Source organism: Lissotriton vulgaris, chromosome 3_2, assembly GCF_964263255.1.
Source record: "Lissotriton vulgaris chromosome 3_2, aLisVul1.2, whole genome shotgun sequence".
Lineage (NCBI taxonomy): Eukaryota > Metazoa > Chordata > Amphibia > Caudata > Salamandridae > Lissotriton > Lissotriton vulgaris.
The window spans coordinates 113,497,763-113,517,994 of NC_141690.1; the positions used below are offsets into that span (position 1 = coordinate 113,497,763).

General features: G+C 47.9%; 1 protein-coding gene across 1 annotated transcript in view; it reads right to left on the reverse strand.

Annotated features, from left to right (window-relative positions):
- Positions 1 to 20,232, reverse strand: part of CC2D2A (coiled-coil and C2 domain containing 2A) — a 432,763-nt gene that overhangs the window by 102,159 nt on the left and 310,372 nt on the right. Inside the window, exons 25-27 of the mRNA XM_086964074.1 lie at positions 11,021 to 11,130; positions 7,422 to 7,518; positions 4,520 to 4,618 (exon numbers count right to left, since the gene is read on the reverse strand). Coding sequence (XP_086820200.1) covers positions 4,520 to 4,618; positions 7,422 to 7,518; positions 11,021 to 11,130 — 306 coding nt within the window. The remainder of the gene's footprint in view (positions 1 to 4,519; positions 4,619 to 7,421; positions 7,519 to 11,020; positions 11,131 to 20,232) is intronic.

The following is a 20,232-nucleotide window of genomic DNA, read 5'->3' on the forward strand; positions in this document are numbered from 1 at the left end:
CTTGATTTCATTTTTGGGGGTGGGGGGCGATCCCATACAGGGTGGACAAGTGAGGGAGGGGGGAGTTTGCGAGGGTCACCAAGAAGAAGGATCTCAGACTTCTCTCCGTTGAGTTTGAGGCGAGAGTCGCACATCCATTGTGAAATATTCTGGAGGCAGGAAGACAAGTTGTCCACGCAATTGGTTGACTGGATTATGGAGATGACCAGTTGGGTGTTGTCGGCGTACATGACTACCTTTATGCCGAAAGGTGTTACGATGTCTTTTAAGGGAGACAGGTATACGTTAAAAAGTGTGGGGCTCAAGGAGGAGCCTGGGGAACCCCACACTGGAGGGGGAAAACCCTGGAGTTGAAGGAGCCGTCAGTCACCTGGAAGGTTCTGCTTTCTAGGAAGGACTTGATCCAGGACAGGGCGGTACCAGAGATTCCTGCCATGTTGAGACGTTAGATAAGGATGGCGTGGTCCACCGTGTCGAAAGCGGCGCTCAGATCCAGGAGGATCACTGCCACTGATCCTCCCGCGTCTAGAATGGTTCTTGCCTCTTCGATCACGGCTAGGAGTGCGGTGTCCGTTCCCTGTCCTGGTCTGAACCTTGTCTGGGAGTGACGGAGAAGGTGGTTGGATTCTAAGAAGGAGAGTTGGTGGTCGACAATCTTTTCAGCCACTTTGCTAATGGCCGGGAGGAGAGAAATTGGTCTGAAATTGGACAAGTCGGCAGGATCGAGGTGAGGTTTTTTAAGAAGCGCGCAAACTGTTGTTTTCTTCCAGTTGTTGGGAACAATGCCTTGGGTGAAAGACGCATTGATAAGTTTGGTAAAGGGGGAGGAAACCGTGGAGGCAACCAGTTTTAATTTGTTCATGGGAGCTGGATCTGTAGGGGCCCCACTCTTCACCGTATGTAGAGTGGCCAGAAACAGCTCTGTGGACACCGGCGAGAAAGCCTCGAAGAGAGGGGCCTCCGGGCAAGTGGGGGAAGTCAGGGGGTATGGGGGAGTTCTGTGGGTGGGGAGAGTTTTTAGAATATTATTGATTTTAGCTGAGAAGAACTCGACTAGCTGATTGCATCTGATGCCAGATGGGTCCAATATGGGCTTTTGTCATCAGGCGGACAATGCGGTATTTTTTTTGGAGGAGTTTGCTGTGGCTAATATTTTTCCTTCGAAAAATGTTGCCTGGGTGTTTTTTATACAGGTTTTGTAATCCTTCATGACTGACCTGTATTCACTTTTACTCTCGTTTGCCCAGTCCTCTCTCCAAAGACGCTCAAGCTTTTTACACCTTTTAATAAGTTCGCGCAGTTCTGGGGTGAACCAGGGAGATTTAAAAGTTCCCTTCTTGCTGGGAAGTGGTTTGTTGGTGAGGATTGAGTCTAGGGATTGTTCAATCCAGTTTCGGGGTTGGAACTCCGCCAGGGAAGGATCTGGGTCGATATCAGGTGTAGTGGTGGCTAGCTCATGGGCCCAAGCTGCCGTGTCCAATTTTGGCCAAGGGCGAGATGGTGCTTGGGGAGGGGGTCTATCCGGGGCTTCGGTGGAAGATTGAAGCTTGAAAGGGATTAAGTGGTGGTCTGACCAAGGCATGGGAAGGGGCTCGCCCACTACTAGGTCAGGGATGTTAGTGAATATGGGGTCCAACAGGTGGCCCTTAGAGTGGGTCGGCTGATTAACTTTTAAATGGATGTTGAGGGAGGCTAGATCTTCCCTAAGGTCCTCCGCTGTTTTGTTTGTCAAGTCATCAAAGTGGATATTTAGGTCTCCTAAGACAGTAAAGTTAGGGGATAGGCAGGCGAGAGAAGAAATAGTTTCAACTAGGGATTTGCAAAATAGACCTTGCTGCCCTGGAGGGCGATAGACGAGGATGCCCGAAAGTGTTTTTAAGGGGGATAGGTAGATGGAGAAGCGGATATTTTCACAATCCTGAATCGGACTGTCCTTAAAATGGCAGGACAGATTGTTTCTGAAAATAATTGCGACTCCACCCCCTATCCTAGAGGGTCTATCCTGGTGTTTAATTAGGTACCCGGGGGCAGTGTTTGAACTATGTCAGGGTCCGAAGTTGAATTGATCCATGTTTCGGTAAGGAAGAGTACCTCAAGTTCTGATTACAACAAGAGCAGATTGATTTCTGCACTGTATTTCGGGAGGGACCTACAGTTAAGTAAGGCCATCTTAATCCAGCTTTTTTTGGGAGGGATGCGTGGCGTCAGTCTGTAAGGACAGTGAGTACAACATGATTGTCGTTCCTCTGGAGAGATGTTATGGAGGCAAGGAGTAGGGGTGCTATTCCTAAATTGGAGGAGGGTTTCGTGGGAGTACCTGATTGGGGGTGGTATTGGTGTTGCAGAGATCTCGGGCTCAGGGCTCGGTCTGGCGCGGACGGGCGCAGACGGGCTTGCCTTAGGCGCGCCTTCGGCACGCTGTCGGCGCGCCCGCTGCGCTCATCCGCTGCGCTTCCTGGTGGGTGTGGCCATTTATACTGGGGATTGGCGGGAGGGGCGAGCACTAGTCTGCCGACCCACTCCTCGTCAAAGATGGCGGCCCCTCACCTGACAGGAGCCCAAACTCGGCTGCGGCAGTGAGGGACGAGCGCAGGGCATGTAGGAACCTGTGCGGCCTAAATCGCGGCAGCAGGTAAAGTGTGAGTGCAAATTAAAAACAAAGAGACAGTTTTTTAAAAGATAGCTTTAAAATTTCTAAAGAGCTTCCCCGGCTTCCGCCTCAGGCAATCGTTGCAGGCGAATGGCACGCATGAGGGCTAACGCTGCTTTTATACTGGGGATTGGCGGGAGGGGCGAGCACTAGTCTGCCGACCCACTCCTCGTCAAAGATTTCGGCCCCTCACCTGACAGGAGCCCAAACTCGGCTGCAGCAGTGAGGGAGGAGCGCAGGGCACGTAGGAACCTGTGCATCCTAAATCGCGGCAGCAGGTAAAGTGCAAGTGCAAATTAAAAACAAAGAGACAATTTTTTATAAGATAGCTTTAAAATTTCTAAAGAGCTTCCCCGGCTTCCGCCTCAGGGAATCGTTGCAGGCGAATCATATGATCTTCAACGTGCTGTGCTCCAAAAACAGTTTCAAAATTTCGTATGGGATAGGGAGACACACGGATTGCACCTTCGATTGAGTGGATCTGGATGTGTTAGGGATAATACCATTCGTAATCACCTTGTCAGATTCTCTAGTTCTCGTTGAACCCGTCTTCAGGATTTAGTTGGTGTGCAAATTATTTCTGCACTTACAATATGGTGTGTCTTCTTCCTTAGCAAATTAAGCATGGCTGCCTCACTCGAGAGAATGATTTGAGTGTGTCCAGACCTGGTTGGTTACTGACACCTTGCACACTCTGGATCTTAAAATAAATTTTTTAAGAATTTGTGTCAGTGCTGATGTGTTATGATACTATGAACCTGGTATGTCTTGTTTCACCTGACGACAATGTAAGCACTGAAACAAGGTAGTATGGACAACAATTCTAGGCTAGAATCTGCATTCATGGACACTGAGAATCAAAGTTGATATTCCTGGTGCCTGATACTCTAAAAGCAAGAGGTTGTGATTGACAAGAGGAAGGCTTAGATCACATCGCCCACTGACTTGAGCAATGTCAACACTCCACAAAAAGGCAAACTCATTCTTTTTACAACAATGAAGGGGACCTAGCCCAGATTAGGAATATATTAGTTTTCAGACGTTTTAGGAAGCTGTATATGAGTCTTGCTGTTTTATCGGGCCAGACAAGAAAACGTATTTCTTTTCTCCTCGTGCAAATGCACAGCTCTCAGGATAAGCGCCTAGAGTACCTAGTAAGTCTGAAGAATGAATGGCTTCGCCGTTTATCCAAAATCGTGACAACACTACCAGTAGATTCAGTTTCTGTTCTTGCTACCTTGAATCTAAATTATAAAAGGGAAGTATGTAGTCTGTCTGTGAGAAGCAAACTTAGTCTTGTCATGTTCCCTACTTTAGCTTAAACCATTACAAATGGGAATGCAAGAATCCATAGGAAAAGGCCATGTGCTAAGTGACTGATGACCCACACGCCTGTATATGCTTGAACAAACCCACATATACGTAACAGGATAGGAGGTGAATCTGAGGCACTGTTACAAAAAGCTTGAGAGTATTTCACCAAAGTTGGAGGAGCCCTCTTTCGGGGAGGAATGTTCCACAAAGAAACAAAACACACCAACTCAAGGCAGAGTAGCTGAAAGCAGTCCAATAGTGAGCACAGGCTAGAAAATGATAAATGGGAGAATTACTATTGAATTTAAATACATTACTGATTCAGTGGGGCCCAAGGACCAATCTGTTGTACCGTATTAAGAAGCAAATGGAAAGTAGCTGAAGTAAAAAGGATAAAACTGTGGAACAGTAAATGATTAAGCAAATGCTGGGAGCCACTAACACTGCACCTCCTTGACAAGGTTTATGCGCTGGATTAATGAATACCTTTGATTATTTATCCAATGTAACGTTTACATACAATTAGCAATCCTTACTCTTAAAAGTGCTACTTACCCTAGCTTGAAAGTAGATGGTTGTGAAAGGTATTCTGATAGATCCCAGCCAGTGTCTTTCAACGCGTGTATGTATTGCACTTCCTCTTTCACGGTCGTCCTTGGGAATGATTGGAAAAGGATCAATTAATAATACTAATAAAGATATTCAAATAATATGAAGACACTTAGTTACATAATGTAGAGACCCTGCATGAAGATCACCATGTGGGTGCCGTGCTATTAAGTACTTATTGGTAACTCTCACTGGGTCTCATGGGTTCATCATCTAATACCTATATTGGGTGTCAGCCAACTATGACAAGGCATTCATCACGTTTAGCAACAAAGAAAGGAAAGCCCAGTTGCCATAATTGGCTAGGAAACTAAATACATCTGCTTGGTAGCAGAAGATCTATTCGAATTTTCGAATCTTTGGTGATTGCAGAGACAAGCAACACATGGAAAGATTTCAGCAAGTCTTAGCCATGACAACCTTCTCGCTGTAATATTTCATTCCTTTCTTTTTAAGACTTCCTTCTCACTAGAGAAGTAGAGCAACCACAGTCATATACAAGCCCCGAATGGAGTAATCCACCTATAAATGCAAGTTCGTTTTTAACTGGAAGGCAAGCATTCCAGATGTGCTTTGGGTTGTTGAGGAGGAGCAGCTTTGGCCCCTGTGGCACTGTGGCTTCTTCAGGGCATGTATCTGTCTATACCCTAACTTATGAGGACAAATGAACATGGACAAAAACGGAAAATGATGGATAGAAATATTTGAGAAAAGTCTAATCCCTGGGGTTGCTATGTGTGTGGTAATTAGTTGCCTAGGCCAATAGAGGACACTAATGCTTGCCACCTCTGTACTGTAAAGTCAAAGGCAGTGCTTCTCTGAACTGTTAAAAAGTAAAACGAAAGTGATAGTTCTTACATAAGCAGTGTTTTGGTCTACTGAAAGCCCTGAAACCAATGTGTGCATGATGCTGTGATGCTGGCTACCATGCAGCTAAATAATACATCTCCTGATATGTACTGTTAATGCCCGACGGAATCCGTTGTTTTCAACTTTCCAGATAATGTAATTACCTGATACTTTGAAACTACAGCTCCCAAGATTTCCTGCAAATATAAATCACTATTTCCAACGGCTTTAGCGCTAAGTTGAGGCAGAACCCAATCAAACCTTTGGCTGCTGTAGGATGGAGCTCATATCGCTCGGATGACACCACAAGTGATATACATTTTTTTAAAGCATGTACGACAGGTGCCAGTGCAATAAAATTGTTGCAGAATAATTGTTCCTCCAACTTACACCTTCAAGAATCAAGATGTGTATTGGTCACCTGCTGGATTTTGATGGAACTTTCCTTCTATTCTTTCTTCTCTTCCAGACATTACCTGTACCCTTGTATGAGTCAAATCACTGGTCACGTGCTCGACTTTTATGAACTTACTTTCTTCTGTTCCAGATATTTCCTGTACCCTTTTCTGTGTCAAACTACTATGTCGATTAAAAACAGATCTAAGAACAGTGAGTGTGTGTCTTATTACTGAACATGGTGAAAATACATTCTTTGCCAGAACTACCCCATCTTACAATAAGGTAATTCAGCCAGCAAAGATGTGCTCTCCTTTGTTTGATTGAGGTAATGATTTTTGGAGCTGACACCACATGTTTAAGGCAATGGTCCCCATGCCAAACATCGACTGAGGCCACCTAGGGTGTGTGGAGTAGGTAGCAGGACCAGGGATTGTGAGTGGAATAGATGCTTCATTTTTTTAGTTACAAATTTAATCTTAAGACCTCACTGATGAAGAACTGCTGTTGGGCAGGAGAGGTCAGATGTTTTGGTGTACAGATTACACACAGATCATAGCAGTAGGCACATTAACCCTGAGACCTTTCTCCTTGTGACCAATACGGTAAACACACATCTCTTTAGTAGGTGCATTAACCCACTGAGGTTGGCTCGCCTTCAGGACATTACAATGCAGGAAGCATCAAGGACCCAGCTAAACTTGAGGAATAGGCTCACCGTTTCTCTATGCTGCAGGTTACATATGGAAATACATGTACAGTGGTAAGAAAAAGAGGGTAGACCCTTTGAAGTTTCTATGTTTTAACATATTATTTATACCTGACCTCTATCCAGTCCTCGGCAAGTCCTGGTTCTTTGAAGAGCGGGTGCATGTGCATAGGGTTACATCTAATCCACAGTGCCCTCACTTTAATTTCAAGCTCAGAAATATTTACAATTGGTAAAAGGCATGAGGTCAATCATTTAGACGCTCTTTGCCTGATGCCCATCATGCCAGGCGAGTTCCCCAATGTTGATGGAACTACAATGGAACTGATCTATCTACATCTTACAAACTAGAAGGCCAGCATTGACAGTGACTTACATCAAGACGCTCTAAGTATATTTTTCACAACGTACAAAGGGGCATATTGCTGTGTTTATTTATTCACATTACAGATTCAACTGAAATTCAACATACCTGCAGCCATAACATTTTCATAAGAAGGTTCAAATGACAAAATATTTGAGTGAGTGTGCAACCATGACTTACAATGGATAACAATTCTTACCATAGGTTACAAGGATATCTCTAGTAACCTTAAGGTTTTGTGAGCTTATAAAGGAAACGGACTTTGAGTCTTGTTAATCGCATAAGTACTATGCCACTTGAAATAGTCTTGTAATGTACACAGTGGTTCCTTTTTTTCCATACATCATTAGGTCCGATACTTGCCACCTTACTAGGCAGGTGGGATATACATCAATATGCTTTACAAAGACACTTAAGATAATGCCTTGCATTAATTACATGCATTGCTTTCCAGCTATCAATGGATCACATTTGTGTAACAAAAGTTACACAAAGGGAGAGTTCACATGACCCTCGAATTACTGACTAACCTCCAGGATATCATAGACTACTTCATCGAAGACATTGATGAACACGTCATCCTTCACAGACTGCAAGCTGGCTGTACTGTAGTCACCATCCGGAGCTCTGAGGGTGAAGCAAACAAGAGTTCAAAGAATTGTAATGATTACTATCGGGAGGCTTCATTTTTTTTTTTAAAACAAACTTTATTGGGGTTTTACAAAAGGTTCCAGAAATCAATAATGCATCATAGTTACTAGTATTCAGGAGAGTGTTTAGCTGGATCATGATATTCACATCACACCAGCCTTACCAAATAAAAGGGCAGTAAGTCTCTCTGTTCCCATTAACCTTCCCTCCACCATCAGCAAACCAAAGAACAGGCGCTATTTGTGATATTTCCTGGATTGCTACGGCTACGGCTATCTTTAATCTCTAAGTCAAACTCCCTTCCCCAACTCACCCCCCTCCCTACCCTTCCCCTCTTTTACTTCAGGCTTTGTTTCACCATTGGCAAGGGCGCACTGTAGAAGCTCACAGTCAATGAGAGTGGTGGTGTGTTGGGGTTGCTATCAGACTCTCGAGGGCTATGGGTTAGGTGGGGCTACAAAGTGTTTAACCTAACTCTGCCAGTGGTTCCACCCTCACTTCCTCATCTTCGGCCTCATCTGGGATTTGGAGTAGCACTACCAAGGGTTCCCAAGCTCTTGCTGCTTCCAGTGCCTTCTCGCTTCCCGTTCGTTTAGCTATTTGCATCCTGATTCACATTCTGCTCACCTATTGAGTTGTTTCTTCCACCTGGCTACGTTCGGGCATTGTTTTGCTTTCAGGTGCATCTCTCCTTGCTAGTACTAAGCCCCAATCTATAAATGTACTTGTGATTTAATTTTTAGATGTGTGCGGAAACCAATGCAAAAGGCAGTACCCCTAAGACGCTTCGACTTCTCTGTAAGTAATATCCGCCAACAGCGTTGTTACCTCTTCCCAGAAACTACCCAGACCCGGAACATATGTTTAAATCCGCTCCTTCCCTATTGCATCGCGGACAAGCTGCTGTTTGGGACTCTAAAATGTATTAATCTTCTCTGGGGTAAGATATGCCCTGTGCAGGATGTAGAAATGCACTAGTTGGAATCTGGAATTCCTGGTGCTCTTCCAAGCCCTCTCCACTAGCCCCCCCCCCAGGTTTTCTCTGGAATAGCCTTGTTGAGGTCTGCCTCCCACTTCACCCTCAATTCCGTTAAGGGCTGCAATGTTTCTCGCATTGTACGCCTGTATAAGCATGTGACCACCTTGATAGTACCTGCCACCATTACCATATATTGGCATCCTAGTGACGTCCGCAGTTCAGTGAGACTCTCTCTCCAATGCTTTCGTTTAGCCGCAGGGAGGGCGGAATACAACAGGAAGTCCCCCCCTGGGTAAATCATATCGATCTTGCAGATCGTTAAAGGGGATCAAAGCTCCTTCCTCATATAGGTCTCCTATAGTTCCCAATCCCTGCTCAGCCCAAGACATTAATCTCTGCAAGTTGCCCCCATGTGGCAGGGCCTCACACATGAGTAGCGGAATCTCCAGAGCATAAGGCATCTAATTTTAGCTCGCCTCAAGCACCTATTCCAGCTTAGTCGGGCTGTGTGTAACTCCAGGGGGAGAGCTAAGGATCTAATGGGAAGCTCCATACAATTTAGGATAATACTTTGAATGTCACTGGGCTCACCACTGCCTTTGTGAGCCATGGTAGCTGGCTGATATGTATGTAGGAGGTATCGAATCCTGGCACGGCCAGTCCTCCCTCTACTCTCGGATGCATGAGCACACCAAGTGCCACTCTTCGCCTGCCATTACCCCACAGAAACCCTGAAGCCATTGATTTTAGCTGGGTAAACTACCTCGCTGGTATGCAGACCAGTAGGGTCCTAAAATAATACAGCAATCTCGGCAGAGTCACCATCTTAAGCAGGGCTACCCGGCCGGCCACCGACAGCGCCAAAGCGGCCCAAAATTCAAGATTACCTCTTGTATTGCTAAGGGCTCTCTCTATGTTACCCTCTAGAATTTCTCTCTGTGTGTGGTATATTTGGGTACCTAGATATGTCAGGCTCCTATTTTCCCAGCTCACCCCCTCCGTCTTTTGTAGGCCTACCCTACCCGCTTTCGTGGGAAATAAACAAGACCAGTTCACCTCCAGTCCGTGGCTACTCTCAATGGTTGCAGTCTGCCAAAAACATCAGCAGATCATCTGCGTAGAGTGAAATGTGGTGCATTTGCCCAGAGACATTGAGGCCTTGATAGTATTGCCCCGTTCTGGCCCTAGCTGCGAAAAGCTACATCACCAGGGCAAATAAAAGAGGGGAGAGCTGACACCCCTGTGGTGTTCCCCGTCTTATATTGCAAGCGTCCGATATGAGCCCATCTGTCTTAACTCTTGCAGTAGAATTGGAATATAGGAGGGCTGTCCAGCCCACAAAACTATCTCCCAACCCAGCTTTCCTCATCACGTTGAATAAATAAGTCGATTCCAGGCTATCAAATGCCTTTTCTATATCCACTGAAAAGGCCGCCGCCACTTTATACCTAATGAAGTCTGCTTCTAGTACCTGCAAGAGGCGCCTAACATTAAGGGCTATGTTTCTTGTGGGTATAAACTCTGATTGGTCACTATGTATTAGGGTTGTGTTGTGGAAGCAGACAAGTTGCCAGCACTCGACTCAGGATCTTGTAGTCTAGGTTAAGCATAGAGACCGGCTGGTATGCTGTTCTATTCCAGGGCGGTTCCCCGGTTTAAGCAGCAGTACTATGATTGCCTCTCTGGTCAAGACAGGAAGGTGCCCCTCCTGTTTCGCATCATTGTACAGCTTTACGAGTCTGGGGGCCAGTAAGTCTATGAATGTTAGATAAAATTGAACAGGCGGGCATTCTGTCCCCGGCGTTTTGTTCTGTGCCATATTTTTAATAGCTCCCATGACTTCTCCATTTTCTATGTCCCTCCCCAGGGCCTCCGCTAGATCCCCAGCTAAGACTGGTAGGTCTACGTTGTCTATGAACTCATCTATGCCCTCCCCCACCTGGGTTGATCTACTTTTGTATAAATCAGTATAGTAATCCAGAAATAGGTTATTGATGCCTTGCTGGTCATATCTTGCTTCTCTGTTCGGCTCTCTAACCTCCAGTATGATCTAGCCTCTCCTGGCTGGGTTAGCCAACCAAGCTAATAGCTCTCCTGACTTATCCCTCTCCGTATGAGCTCGGGTTATATATTCCCTGTAATCAAAACAGCGCAGGTGTTCCACCTGCACTGCCACATTTTCTCTAACCTCTAAAAGTTCCCCCTGCTTATCAGAGTTCTCCGGTCTTTCCTGCACACGTTCCCTGAAGTGCTGATCCACCCTTCGTATGTCTTCTAGCAAGATTTTCCTTGTTCTCACCTTCCCTGATATGAAACGCCTCCTGATGACTGTCTTAAAGGCATCCCACTCATCGGGAGGCTTCATGATGTTGATGTTTATAGTAATGTTCAGCTTTACCCAAAGTATTAAAACAATAGAAGTGGTTATCTATTAAATATCTTGAACAAATTAGAAAAAAAGTATGACACAAGAAGTCATTGAATTTATTTCATGTGTACCTAAAAGGTAGCTCAAGTTCCTCATTCCAGTTAGGGTTCGGTCCCTCTGCAGTCGTGGTCTGGCACACCGTACGCTGGAATAAAACTTCCACGAAAGGACGGACTAAAACCTGGAAGCCAAACAACAACAAAACATTGATTCAAAATAATGAAGTAGTTGTTGCACTCAGTGTAAACTATGTGGCATCTGAAATATTTGCTTATCATGGAGACCGATTTGAAATTAACCAGCTCAACAAGATTAAAGACTGGAAACTCTCCCTTGCCACTTTATTTTAAAAACAGGTTTTAATTGATTTTTTATAAAGTAAACAATGTGAGATTGTAACATGATAATCAAAATACAGTAGGGCCCATGGTTTGAGCACAAAGAAAACACATTTTCTCTGGGTAATACTAGCCCACCCACCCACTGAACACCGTTCCAAGGTCAGAACGTGTCCCCTAGGGCCAGATATTGTATATTTCCGTTTAGGGTACGGATGACCTTCCGGGTAAGGGTGACCTTGCGGTGCTGGTCTTTGGGGTGTTCAAGCTGTGTGTTCTAAGAAATAGAGCTGGTAAGCCTTAAGATCGCTGGGGTGGGAGGCGGAGGAGAGAGGGGTGAACTCCAGTATATCGAATATAGGAAACTGGTGAAAGTGGGTCAGGTGACCATTAGGGATGATCAATGGTGGGTTCCACCACATGTGGGTGGCTCTAGGTCGTAATAAGGAGTGAATGACTCCATGGTGGGGTGAGCCAGCATTACCAAGGGAGGGATGAGAATCCCACGGCCAGGGGGGTCAGAGTGAGTGAGCAGAGGGCCAGCTGTGCATGTTTCTTTTAGGAAGTGGTCGGCCTACCAATTAGAAAGCCATTGTAACTGGGTCATTGGGGACCACAAGGCCTCCTTGATCAGGTGGAAGTTGCAACTTCGGGAGGGACACTCGTCTGTGAGAGCTGTGCCATATTAGGCCCCCAGTAGTGTTTGATGCAAATCCTGTAAGAATATCCAGGGGAGAACAAAGGGAAGGTTTTCAAAATAGTACAGAAGGTGGGGGAGCATCTCCATTTTGGAAACAGAGATACAGCCTATCACTGATAAAGGGAGAGACCACTAAAAAGGTTACCTGCAGTGGAGTGACGCCACTCCTGCTGTCAGATTGCCATCCAAGAGATCTTGGTTGGTGTGGTACATACAAATACACAGGTGTAAGGGTGGGAGTAGTGTGGGTAGCTTAGTAGTGTTTTAGGGTTTAGGGTAGTGTAAGGGTGGGAGTAGTGTGGGTAGTGTAGTAGTGGTTTAGGGTAGTGTAATGGTGAGAGTAGTGTGGGTGGTGTAGTAGTGTGGCAGTGTTTTTGGGTTGGGGCAGTGTAGGGGTGGGAGTAGTCTGTTGTGTAGGTGTAGGGATAGGGATGTTACTTACCTTGCATACTTTTACCACAAGTATAGCATTACCACACATGCCTTTGCGTTGTAATGGCATGCGTGGTAAAAGCATACTTGTGGTAAAAGTATGCAATGTTATGGCATGCGATGTCATTGAAATTGCATACTAATACCCGCGTTGTAATGGTATGCGTGGTATTAGTATGCGATGTAATGACATACATACATTCCTCACCGCAAGTCTTCATTTTTTAATGTAGGGGAGACAGGTTCCAAGTAAAGACCCCGAAAGTCAGCCCACTGCTTCCATATCTTTGGGTGTTTCTGGGGGCATCCCCTAGTGCATTTCTGTTTAATTTCTCTCAATTTGGGCACGAACCATGGTGCAGTGGGGCTATATCTACATCTATTTACATTTTTTTACCGGCACTAGGTTGAACACCGCATTGCATAGCCACTCCGTGGAAATATGACTGAGGCTATCCTCTAACTCTTTTTATCTATCTTATTCTACCTTGTCCTTTTCCTGTTACTGTTGACTATAGGCTTGGAGGCAAACAGCGCTATTGAAAAGTGGACAGCATTGTGATCAGACCAAATGATCAGTAACACGCCTTCCACTTTGACCTTTGCAGAGTTTGTGAAAATGCCATCCAGGATATGGCCTGCTTTATGGGTTGCGGTATTTACCACCTGACTCATATTAAAACAGTTTAGAGTTTCAAAATAGAATCATTATTCCCTTGGCACTCTAGGTGAAAATTAAAACCTCCTAAAATTGTAAAATTTGGATAGAGAATGCCATTTCCAGCTACATTAATGATATCATCTAAAAAATTTGATTTGGGGCCAGGGGGCCTGTAGACTAGCAAGCCAGTAAACCTTTGCTGTTCTGTTAGTTTATTTTTAAACAGAAGAACTTCACACACTGTTAACACTGCGGGTTCACAGCTTACTTTAAGCGATTTATGTTAAATTATTGCGATACCTCCACCACGTTCACCTGCATGATGAAGCCTGCTAGAAGCATAACCCCCTGAGAGTGCTGCGACAAAGTCCAGATCAGAAGCTGCATCTGTCCAGGTTTCAGTTAAAAATACCAGCTAGGGGGAATGAGTTTCTAAAAATTTTAAAAACTCATATTTAATGTTTGAGGCATTCACCAAAAAACAGCATAGCAAGCTAGTAATAAAACTGGAGCTATCTCGTGGCTTAACCATCCACGTTTCTCTAGCCTACGACTGAATTCACTGTTGCTGCATTGTGAACATTTGCTTTTACTAAAATGAAAGGTATTACAGCCATTTTTATTACCAAAGGGTTTAGCAGCCGCAACTCTTCCCTTGAATATTTTAATGGAGTGGAATGACCACTGGTCCTCGAGCATGGTGCAGTCCTATCGTGGACAGGCACAGACGGGCTTGCCTCTGGCTCACCTCTGGCACGCCAACAGCATGCCCGCTGAAGGGTCGTGCTATCATATGGTTCAAGTCGTCGTTCCCCAAACAGACTAGCGCTTCACCTTTGTGGAAAAAATGGCACCGGCAGCTCGCTCTAACTGGCAAGTCTCCCGCCAGAACCCAAGTGGCACAGTACAAAGAACAGAACTCTTAAAAATGCAGAAAAAGCAGTAAAAACATCAATAAAATCCCCCTTAGTGAAATTGATAGAGAAAGTGATGGACCTTGCCAATGCTGCACAGTCGAGCTGTATATGGCTTATGTATTTGTTCCCCAAAAAGACTAGCACACCAGCTTCATGGAAAAATAGAGCCGTTTGCTCACTCTAACAGCAGAGTCTCACGCCAGAGTCCAAAGTGACACAGTGCACAGAATAGAATTGCACATGCAACACTAGGGCTTGGGTCTGTGGCCATCTCCTTTGGATGGCCTCCATAATTCTGTAGAAATGCCAGATGTTTACAGTGGTCCAACCTGGGTCGAACCCATCCTGGTGACTTGTTGAATTCAATTGACTTGGATCTTGCTAATGATTTTGTAATTCATGTTTAGTATAGCTATGGGGTGGTATAAGGCAGAGTCTGAGAGGTCCTTCCCAGGTTTCAGCAAAGAGAATACAGAGGCCTCGCAAAAGGTGGCAGGAAGACATCCGGTCTCCGCTGCCGCCTCGTATAGCATAGTTAAGTTTGATGCCAAGGAAACTGCAGTATTGTAAAATTCAGCCAGGAGACCATCTGTCCTGGGAGATTTACTGGCAGATACACCCGTTATGCTGGTTTCACATCTTGGGCCATGATGTGGGCATCAAGTTCCTCACAGTCCTCCCGGGGATGTCCGGGGAGAGGGTCTGCCTCTGGGAATTCCCTCACTATCATTCGGGGCTGCCGGTTGGAGGGTGATAGAGGGCCCTGTAATAGGTGTCAAAGGCTGCATGTATAGCTTGTTGTGTATAGAGCAAGCTACTCTCTGGACTAAGGACAGGCACCAACTGGAGCTGTTTAGACTCAGCCTGACCTATCAGCCTCTGAGTGTGTGTGTGGGCTGTGTAGGAGGCATGGTCCAAGCAGTGCAGCCGTTCCATCAACTGGATCTCTTCCTCATGGAACTGGGTCCCCGAGGGCAGGTGTGATGAGTCCTCTGCAGCTCACCTCTCCATTGCTATGTATACTTGTTCAGCAGTATTAAATTCCCAAAGCAAAATTATACGCTCCCATGAGAACTTATGGATGCAGAGGCCGCCAACAACGAGACTGAAGGCCTCCTATACGATGGTAGGTGAGCAGGTGAAGCCATTGTTGTGCTCAAAATATTCAAGGATGTTTTCCAATATGATGTCCCTAAATGGTGGGCCCTTGAGAGTGGAGGCCTGCAAGTACCAGGAGTGGCTTGGGGAAGGAGTTCTGCCTCAATCCATGATCAAAAAGCTGGGTGCTATGATAAGACATTCCCTGCCAAGGCAATCCGAAGATGAGATGGAAGGAGATTAACATATTTTTCTGTCCAGGCAAGGATACACGTTGTATACTGGGGATAATAGGAGTAAAGCTTAACCCCAGGGTTTTGATGGTCAAGCCCCCCTCATGGACTACTGTTGGAGCCACCTCACCAGGGTCAGCTCGTTGACTATTTAAGAGGAATTGGTAAGTGGAGGACATGAGTGATCAAGTGAAGGATCCATTACTAATTCTGTGTTTTCTTCCACCTGGGCATTGTATTTTGTATCTTGTTTTCCGTTCTCAGGCGTTCCTTTGCGCCCCCTGCCCTCTGTGCCCCCCCGCTCCCTGCTCCCCGCTTCCCGCCGCTGCTCCCCTGCGGCCCCGCCCCCTTTTGTCTTCTGTGTCCCGTGCCCTCGCCCATTGGCCGCCCCGCTCCCGCCTCCCAGCTGCTCATCCCTCCTACTTCGCCTCTTAAGGAGGTCGCCGCGCGGAAGCGCTGCTGGCGCACCAAAGGCAAGCCTGTCTGCGCCTGGACCGCGCCCACCGCCAGAACCCCTGTACCCTGCGCCCCCCGCAACGCCAGACCGCACTACGACTCCAGCACCCTCCATGCACTCAACCCCGGACGATACCACCCCAGCTACCAGGCCATCCCGAAGCACACCCAAGGGCCTTTCACCTGCCGGGACTGCAGATTCACCAGCTCACCAAACCACCAAACAGAGAACCCAACCACCTCCGCTGCATCCTCCTCAACACCCGCTCCGCTCGCAAGCACGCCATCGAACTTTGGGACCTCCTAGACTCCATCGCCCCCGAGGTCGCCTTACTGACGGAGACCTGGCTGAACACCACCTCAGCGTCAAACATCGCCATAGCCATCCCACAGGGATACAAGATCTCCCGCAGAGACTGCACCAACGGAGTTGGAGGGGGAATCGCCATCGTCCACAAAGACACCCTCAGAGTCTCGACCAACACCGACAAAACCCTCACCACGGCCGAGCACATGCACTTCCAGATCCACACCGACCCCAACACGACCCTCAGAGGAACACTCATCTACAGACCACCCGGACCAAGACCACAGTTCAGCGACCCCATCGCCGACCTCGTCAGCACCCACGCCCTTACCTCCATGGACTACATCCTCCTCGGGGACCTGAACTTCCACCTCGAGAACAGCAATGACACCAACTCCACCGCCCTGATCGACAACCTCACCAACCTCGGACTCAAATATCTTGTGACTACACCCACCCACGCCGCTGGACACACGCTGGTCCCCATCTTCTCCGCGAGCCCCTACGTCTACTTCAACCACACCACCGTACCCCACTGGACCGACCACAGATGCGTCCACTTCACCTTCAGGAAACCCACCACACACCACCGCACCCAACAGCTGCCACGCCGCTGCTGGGGCAAGGTCACCAAGGATCAACTGACCACCGCCCTCGCCCTGAGACCACCCGCCGACCCCAGCGACCACGACACTGCCGCCACCAACCTCAAACAGTGGATCAACGACTGCGCCAACACCCTCGCCCCTCTCAAGAACTCCACAACCAACCACACCAACAAGAAAGCCGCATGGTTCACCGAGGACCTCTGGACCTCCAAGCACACCTGTCGGAAGCTGGAGAAGAAATGGCTCCGTGACCGATCGCCAGACAGCCTCACAGCCCACAAGAACGCCACCGCAGACACCACCAACTCATCCGGACCGCCTAGACAACAATGCACACAACACCAAAGAGCTCTTCAGCCTCGTGAAAGAACTCTCCAACCCCAGCTCCAACACCAACAACATTCCACCATCACAAGAACTGTGCGACTCCCTGGCCACTTTCTTTCACCGCAAGATCACCGACATCCACAACAGCTTCAACTGCGACACCCCCGCACCCACCACCAAGACCACCATCCCCACGACCTCCACCCACCACCTGGTCCAGGGTCAGTGACGAAGACACCATCAAAACCATGAAATCCATACACTCCGGATCCCCTTCCGACCCGTGCCATCACCGCGTATTCAACATTGCCAGCACAACCATCGCACCCCACCTCCGGAAAACAATCAACATCTCCTTCGAGACAGCATCCTTCCCGGAAAGCTGGAAGCACGCCGAGATCAACGCCCTTCTGAAAAAACCCAAGGCGGACCCCAAGGACCTCAAGAACTTCCGGCCCATCTCCCTGCTTCCGTTCCCGGCAAAAGTGACAGAGAAGATTGTCAACAAACAGCTAACCCACTACCTCGAGGACAACAACATCCTGGACCCCTCCCAATCTGGCTTCCGCAACAACCACGGCACCGAGACCGCCCTCATCGCCGCCACAGACGACATCAGGATCCTGATGGACAAAGGAGAAACAGCCGCCCTCATCCTCCTGGACCTGTCAGCTGCCTTCGACACGGTCTGCCACCGCACCCTATCAGCACGCCTCCATGACGCCGGAATTCAAGAGGAGCCCCTGACCTGGACCACATCCTTCCTCTCCGGCAGAAACCAGAGCGTCTGCCTCCCACCCTTTTGCTCCAAAACTACCGAGATCATCTGCGGCGTCCCACATGGATTCTCCCTTAGCCCAACGCTGTTCAACATCTACATGGCACCTCTCGCCCACGTCGCACGACAGCGCAACCTCAACATCATCCCCTATGCCGATGACACCCAGCTGATCATATCCCTCACCGAAGACCCCCCACACCGCCAAAGCCAACCTTCCCAGAGGAATGAAGGCCATCCTCGGACCCACCCCATCAGCCTGGGACGACTCCTGGTGGCCCACATCGCTAGGCAAAGCCCCGGAACCCACCGACCACCCACGCAACCTGGGTTCATCCTCGACTCCACCCTCTCCATGACCAAGCAAGTCAACGCCGTCTCCGCATCCTGTTTCAACACCCTCCGGATGCTCCACAGGATATTCAAATGGATCCCTCCCGACACGAGAAAAACCGTCACCCAGGCCCTCATCACTGGCATACTCGACTACGGGAACGCCCTCTACGCAGGAACAACAACCAAGCTCCTGAGACGACTACAACGAATCCAGAACGCATGGCATGACTGATCCTCGACGTCCCCCGATGCAGCCACATCACACCCCACCTGAGAAGCCTACACTGGCTCCCCGTCAACAAGAGAATCACCTTCAAGCTCCTCACCCACGCACACAAAGCACTACACAACACCGGACCAACATACCTCAACAACCGGCTCCACTTCCACACCCCCTTCCGCAACCTCCGCTCTGCCACCCTCGCCCTCGCCGCAGTCCCTCGTATCCAGAAAACCACCGCCAGCGGCAGATCCTTTTCCTACCTCGCCGCCAAGACCTGGAACGCTCTCCCTACCAGCCTACGACAGACCCAGGACCTGCTGGCCTTCAGAAGACTTCTCAAGACCTGGCTCTTCGATCAGTAGCAGCCCCCCTCATCCAGCGCCTTGGGACCCTCACAGGTATGTAGCACGCTTTACAAATGCAGTGATTGATTGATTACTCAATTGAAGTCCCCTCCCAGCAACCAAAGAATGTGTGTCAATTTGGCTAGGGGAAGTAATTTTGGTTGGTCAGAGTTGGGGACAAAAAGGTTTTTTGAGGGTGTGGGGGGGTGAAGGTGCCTGTCCCACTGTGGAAGAGGGGACCCATGTCCGATTCCTGACTCATCCCCTATGTGGAGAGAGAGATCTCAAGTAGAACCTGGAGACCCTCTTCAACCCCGAACATACAGAGTAAGCAGAGAGGGGGGGGCAGCAGAAGGGGCAGAGAACTTGTGTCCCAATCTGCAGGTCCAGAGGGAGCAGTGGGTCCCCAATAGAGTCGAGGGAGACCCCATGGGCGCACCCAAGTTCAGACTAGAAGAAAGTCCAAGGGATTGACTGAGTCTTACAGGATTTTGTTATTTGAGGAATCGCTCTGGTTGGACGCCCTGATTGAATATCTGGGGTGAAAGGAAGTCATTGTCTTCTGAATTTTCTGAGGGGGTGCCAGTTCGGTCCCCCAGTAGATCCTGGTAGGTTGTGGCTGCATCTAGGGATAAACAATATCTACTTTGGACCTGTTCTTGGCACAGATTTGCAGATGTGGAGGAAGTTTTGCCTGACATATTCCGAGAGTGGCAACAAGGGCAGCATGAGCTCTGAGACACCCACTTCAAGAGCGCAGCTGCTTGTGTGGGAGATCCCTGCTTCTCCACTTAGTGCCAAGCCTCAGAGTGGTCAGAGAAAAAGTGCCCTTTATTGTCCTGAATAATTTTCAGTTTCGCAGGAAAAAGAAGAGCACAGTTGACACCCATCTTCTGTAACTTGTGCTTGGACTTCTAGAAAGGAGGTCATCCAGCACTGGATGGCCACTATACTCAGGAAAGATGAATATGCATGGATTGTCTCCAAGTAGCAGGTTGGATTGTCTCACCTTCTTGAGGATTTGGTCACAATTCTTAAAATGGAGGATTTTGGCCACTACTGGTCTCGGGCGCCCTTACAGGAAGACAACTAGCTGATACTTAGTGGGCTTTCTGAATGTGAAAGAAAGGTGTGAAGTCCCGTGGGGCTAAGAGTTCCTCAAAACATGTGTCTAGATATCCCACCATGTTGGGGCTCTCACTGTCTGGGATGCGTAAAATTTGTATATTACTGCAACAGGAACGTCCCACTGCGCCTTCTGCCCTTGAGGAAGTGTACTTGCTCTGTTAAGTCTCAGAGTTGTTTCTGGAGATCCACTGGGTTAATTTAAGTGTATTTGTAAAACACACTGTCACCCACAAGGGTATCCTGGCACCAGGCAGGTGTGTGTGTGTCTAGCCATGTTATAGAAAAAGCCAGGTCTTTAGCTGCTTGTGGAATTCAAGAAGAAAGGAGGAAGCTCTGATGTTGAATGGGAGGCTTTTACACACATTGGAAGCAACTTAATAGAACACCAGTTCTCCTG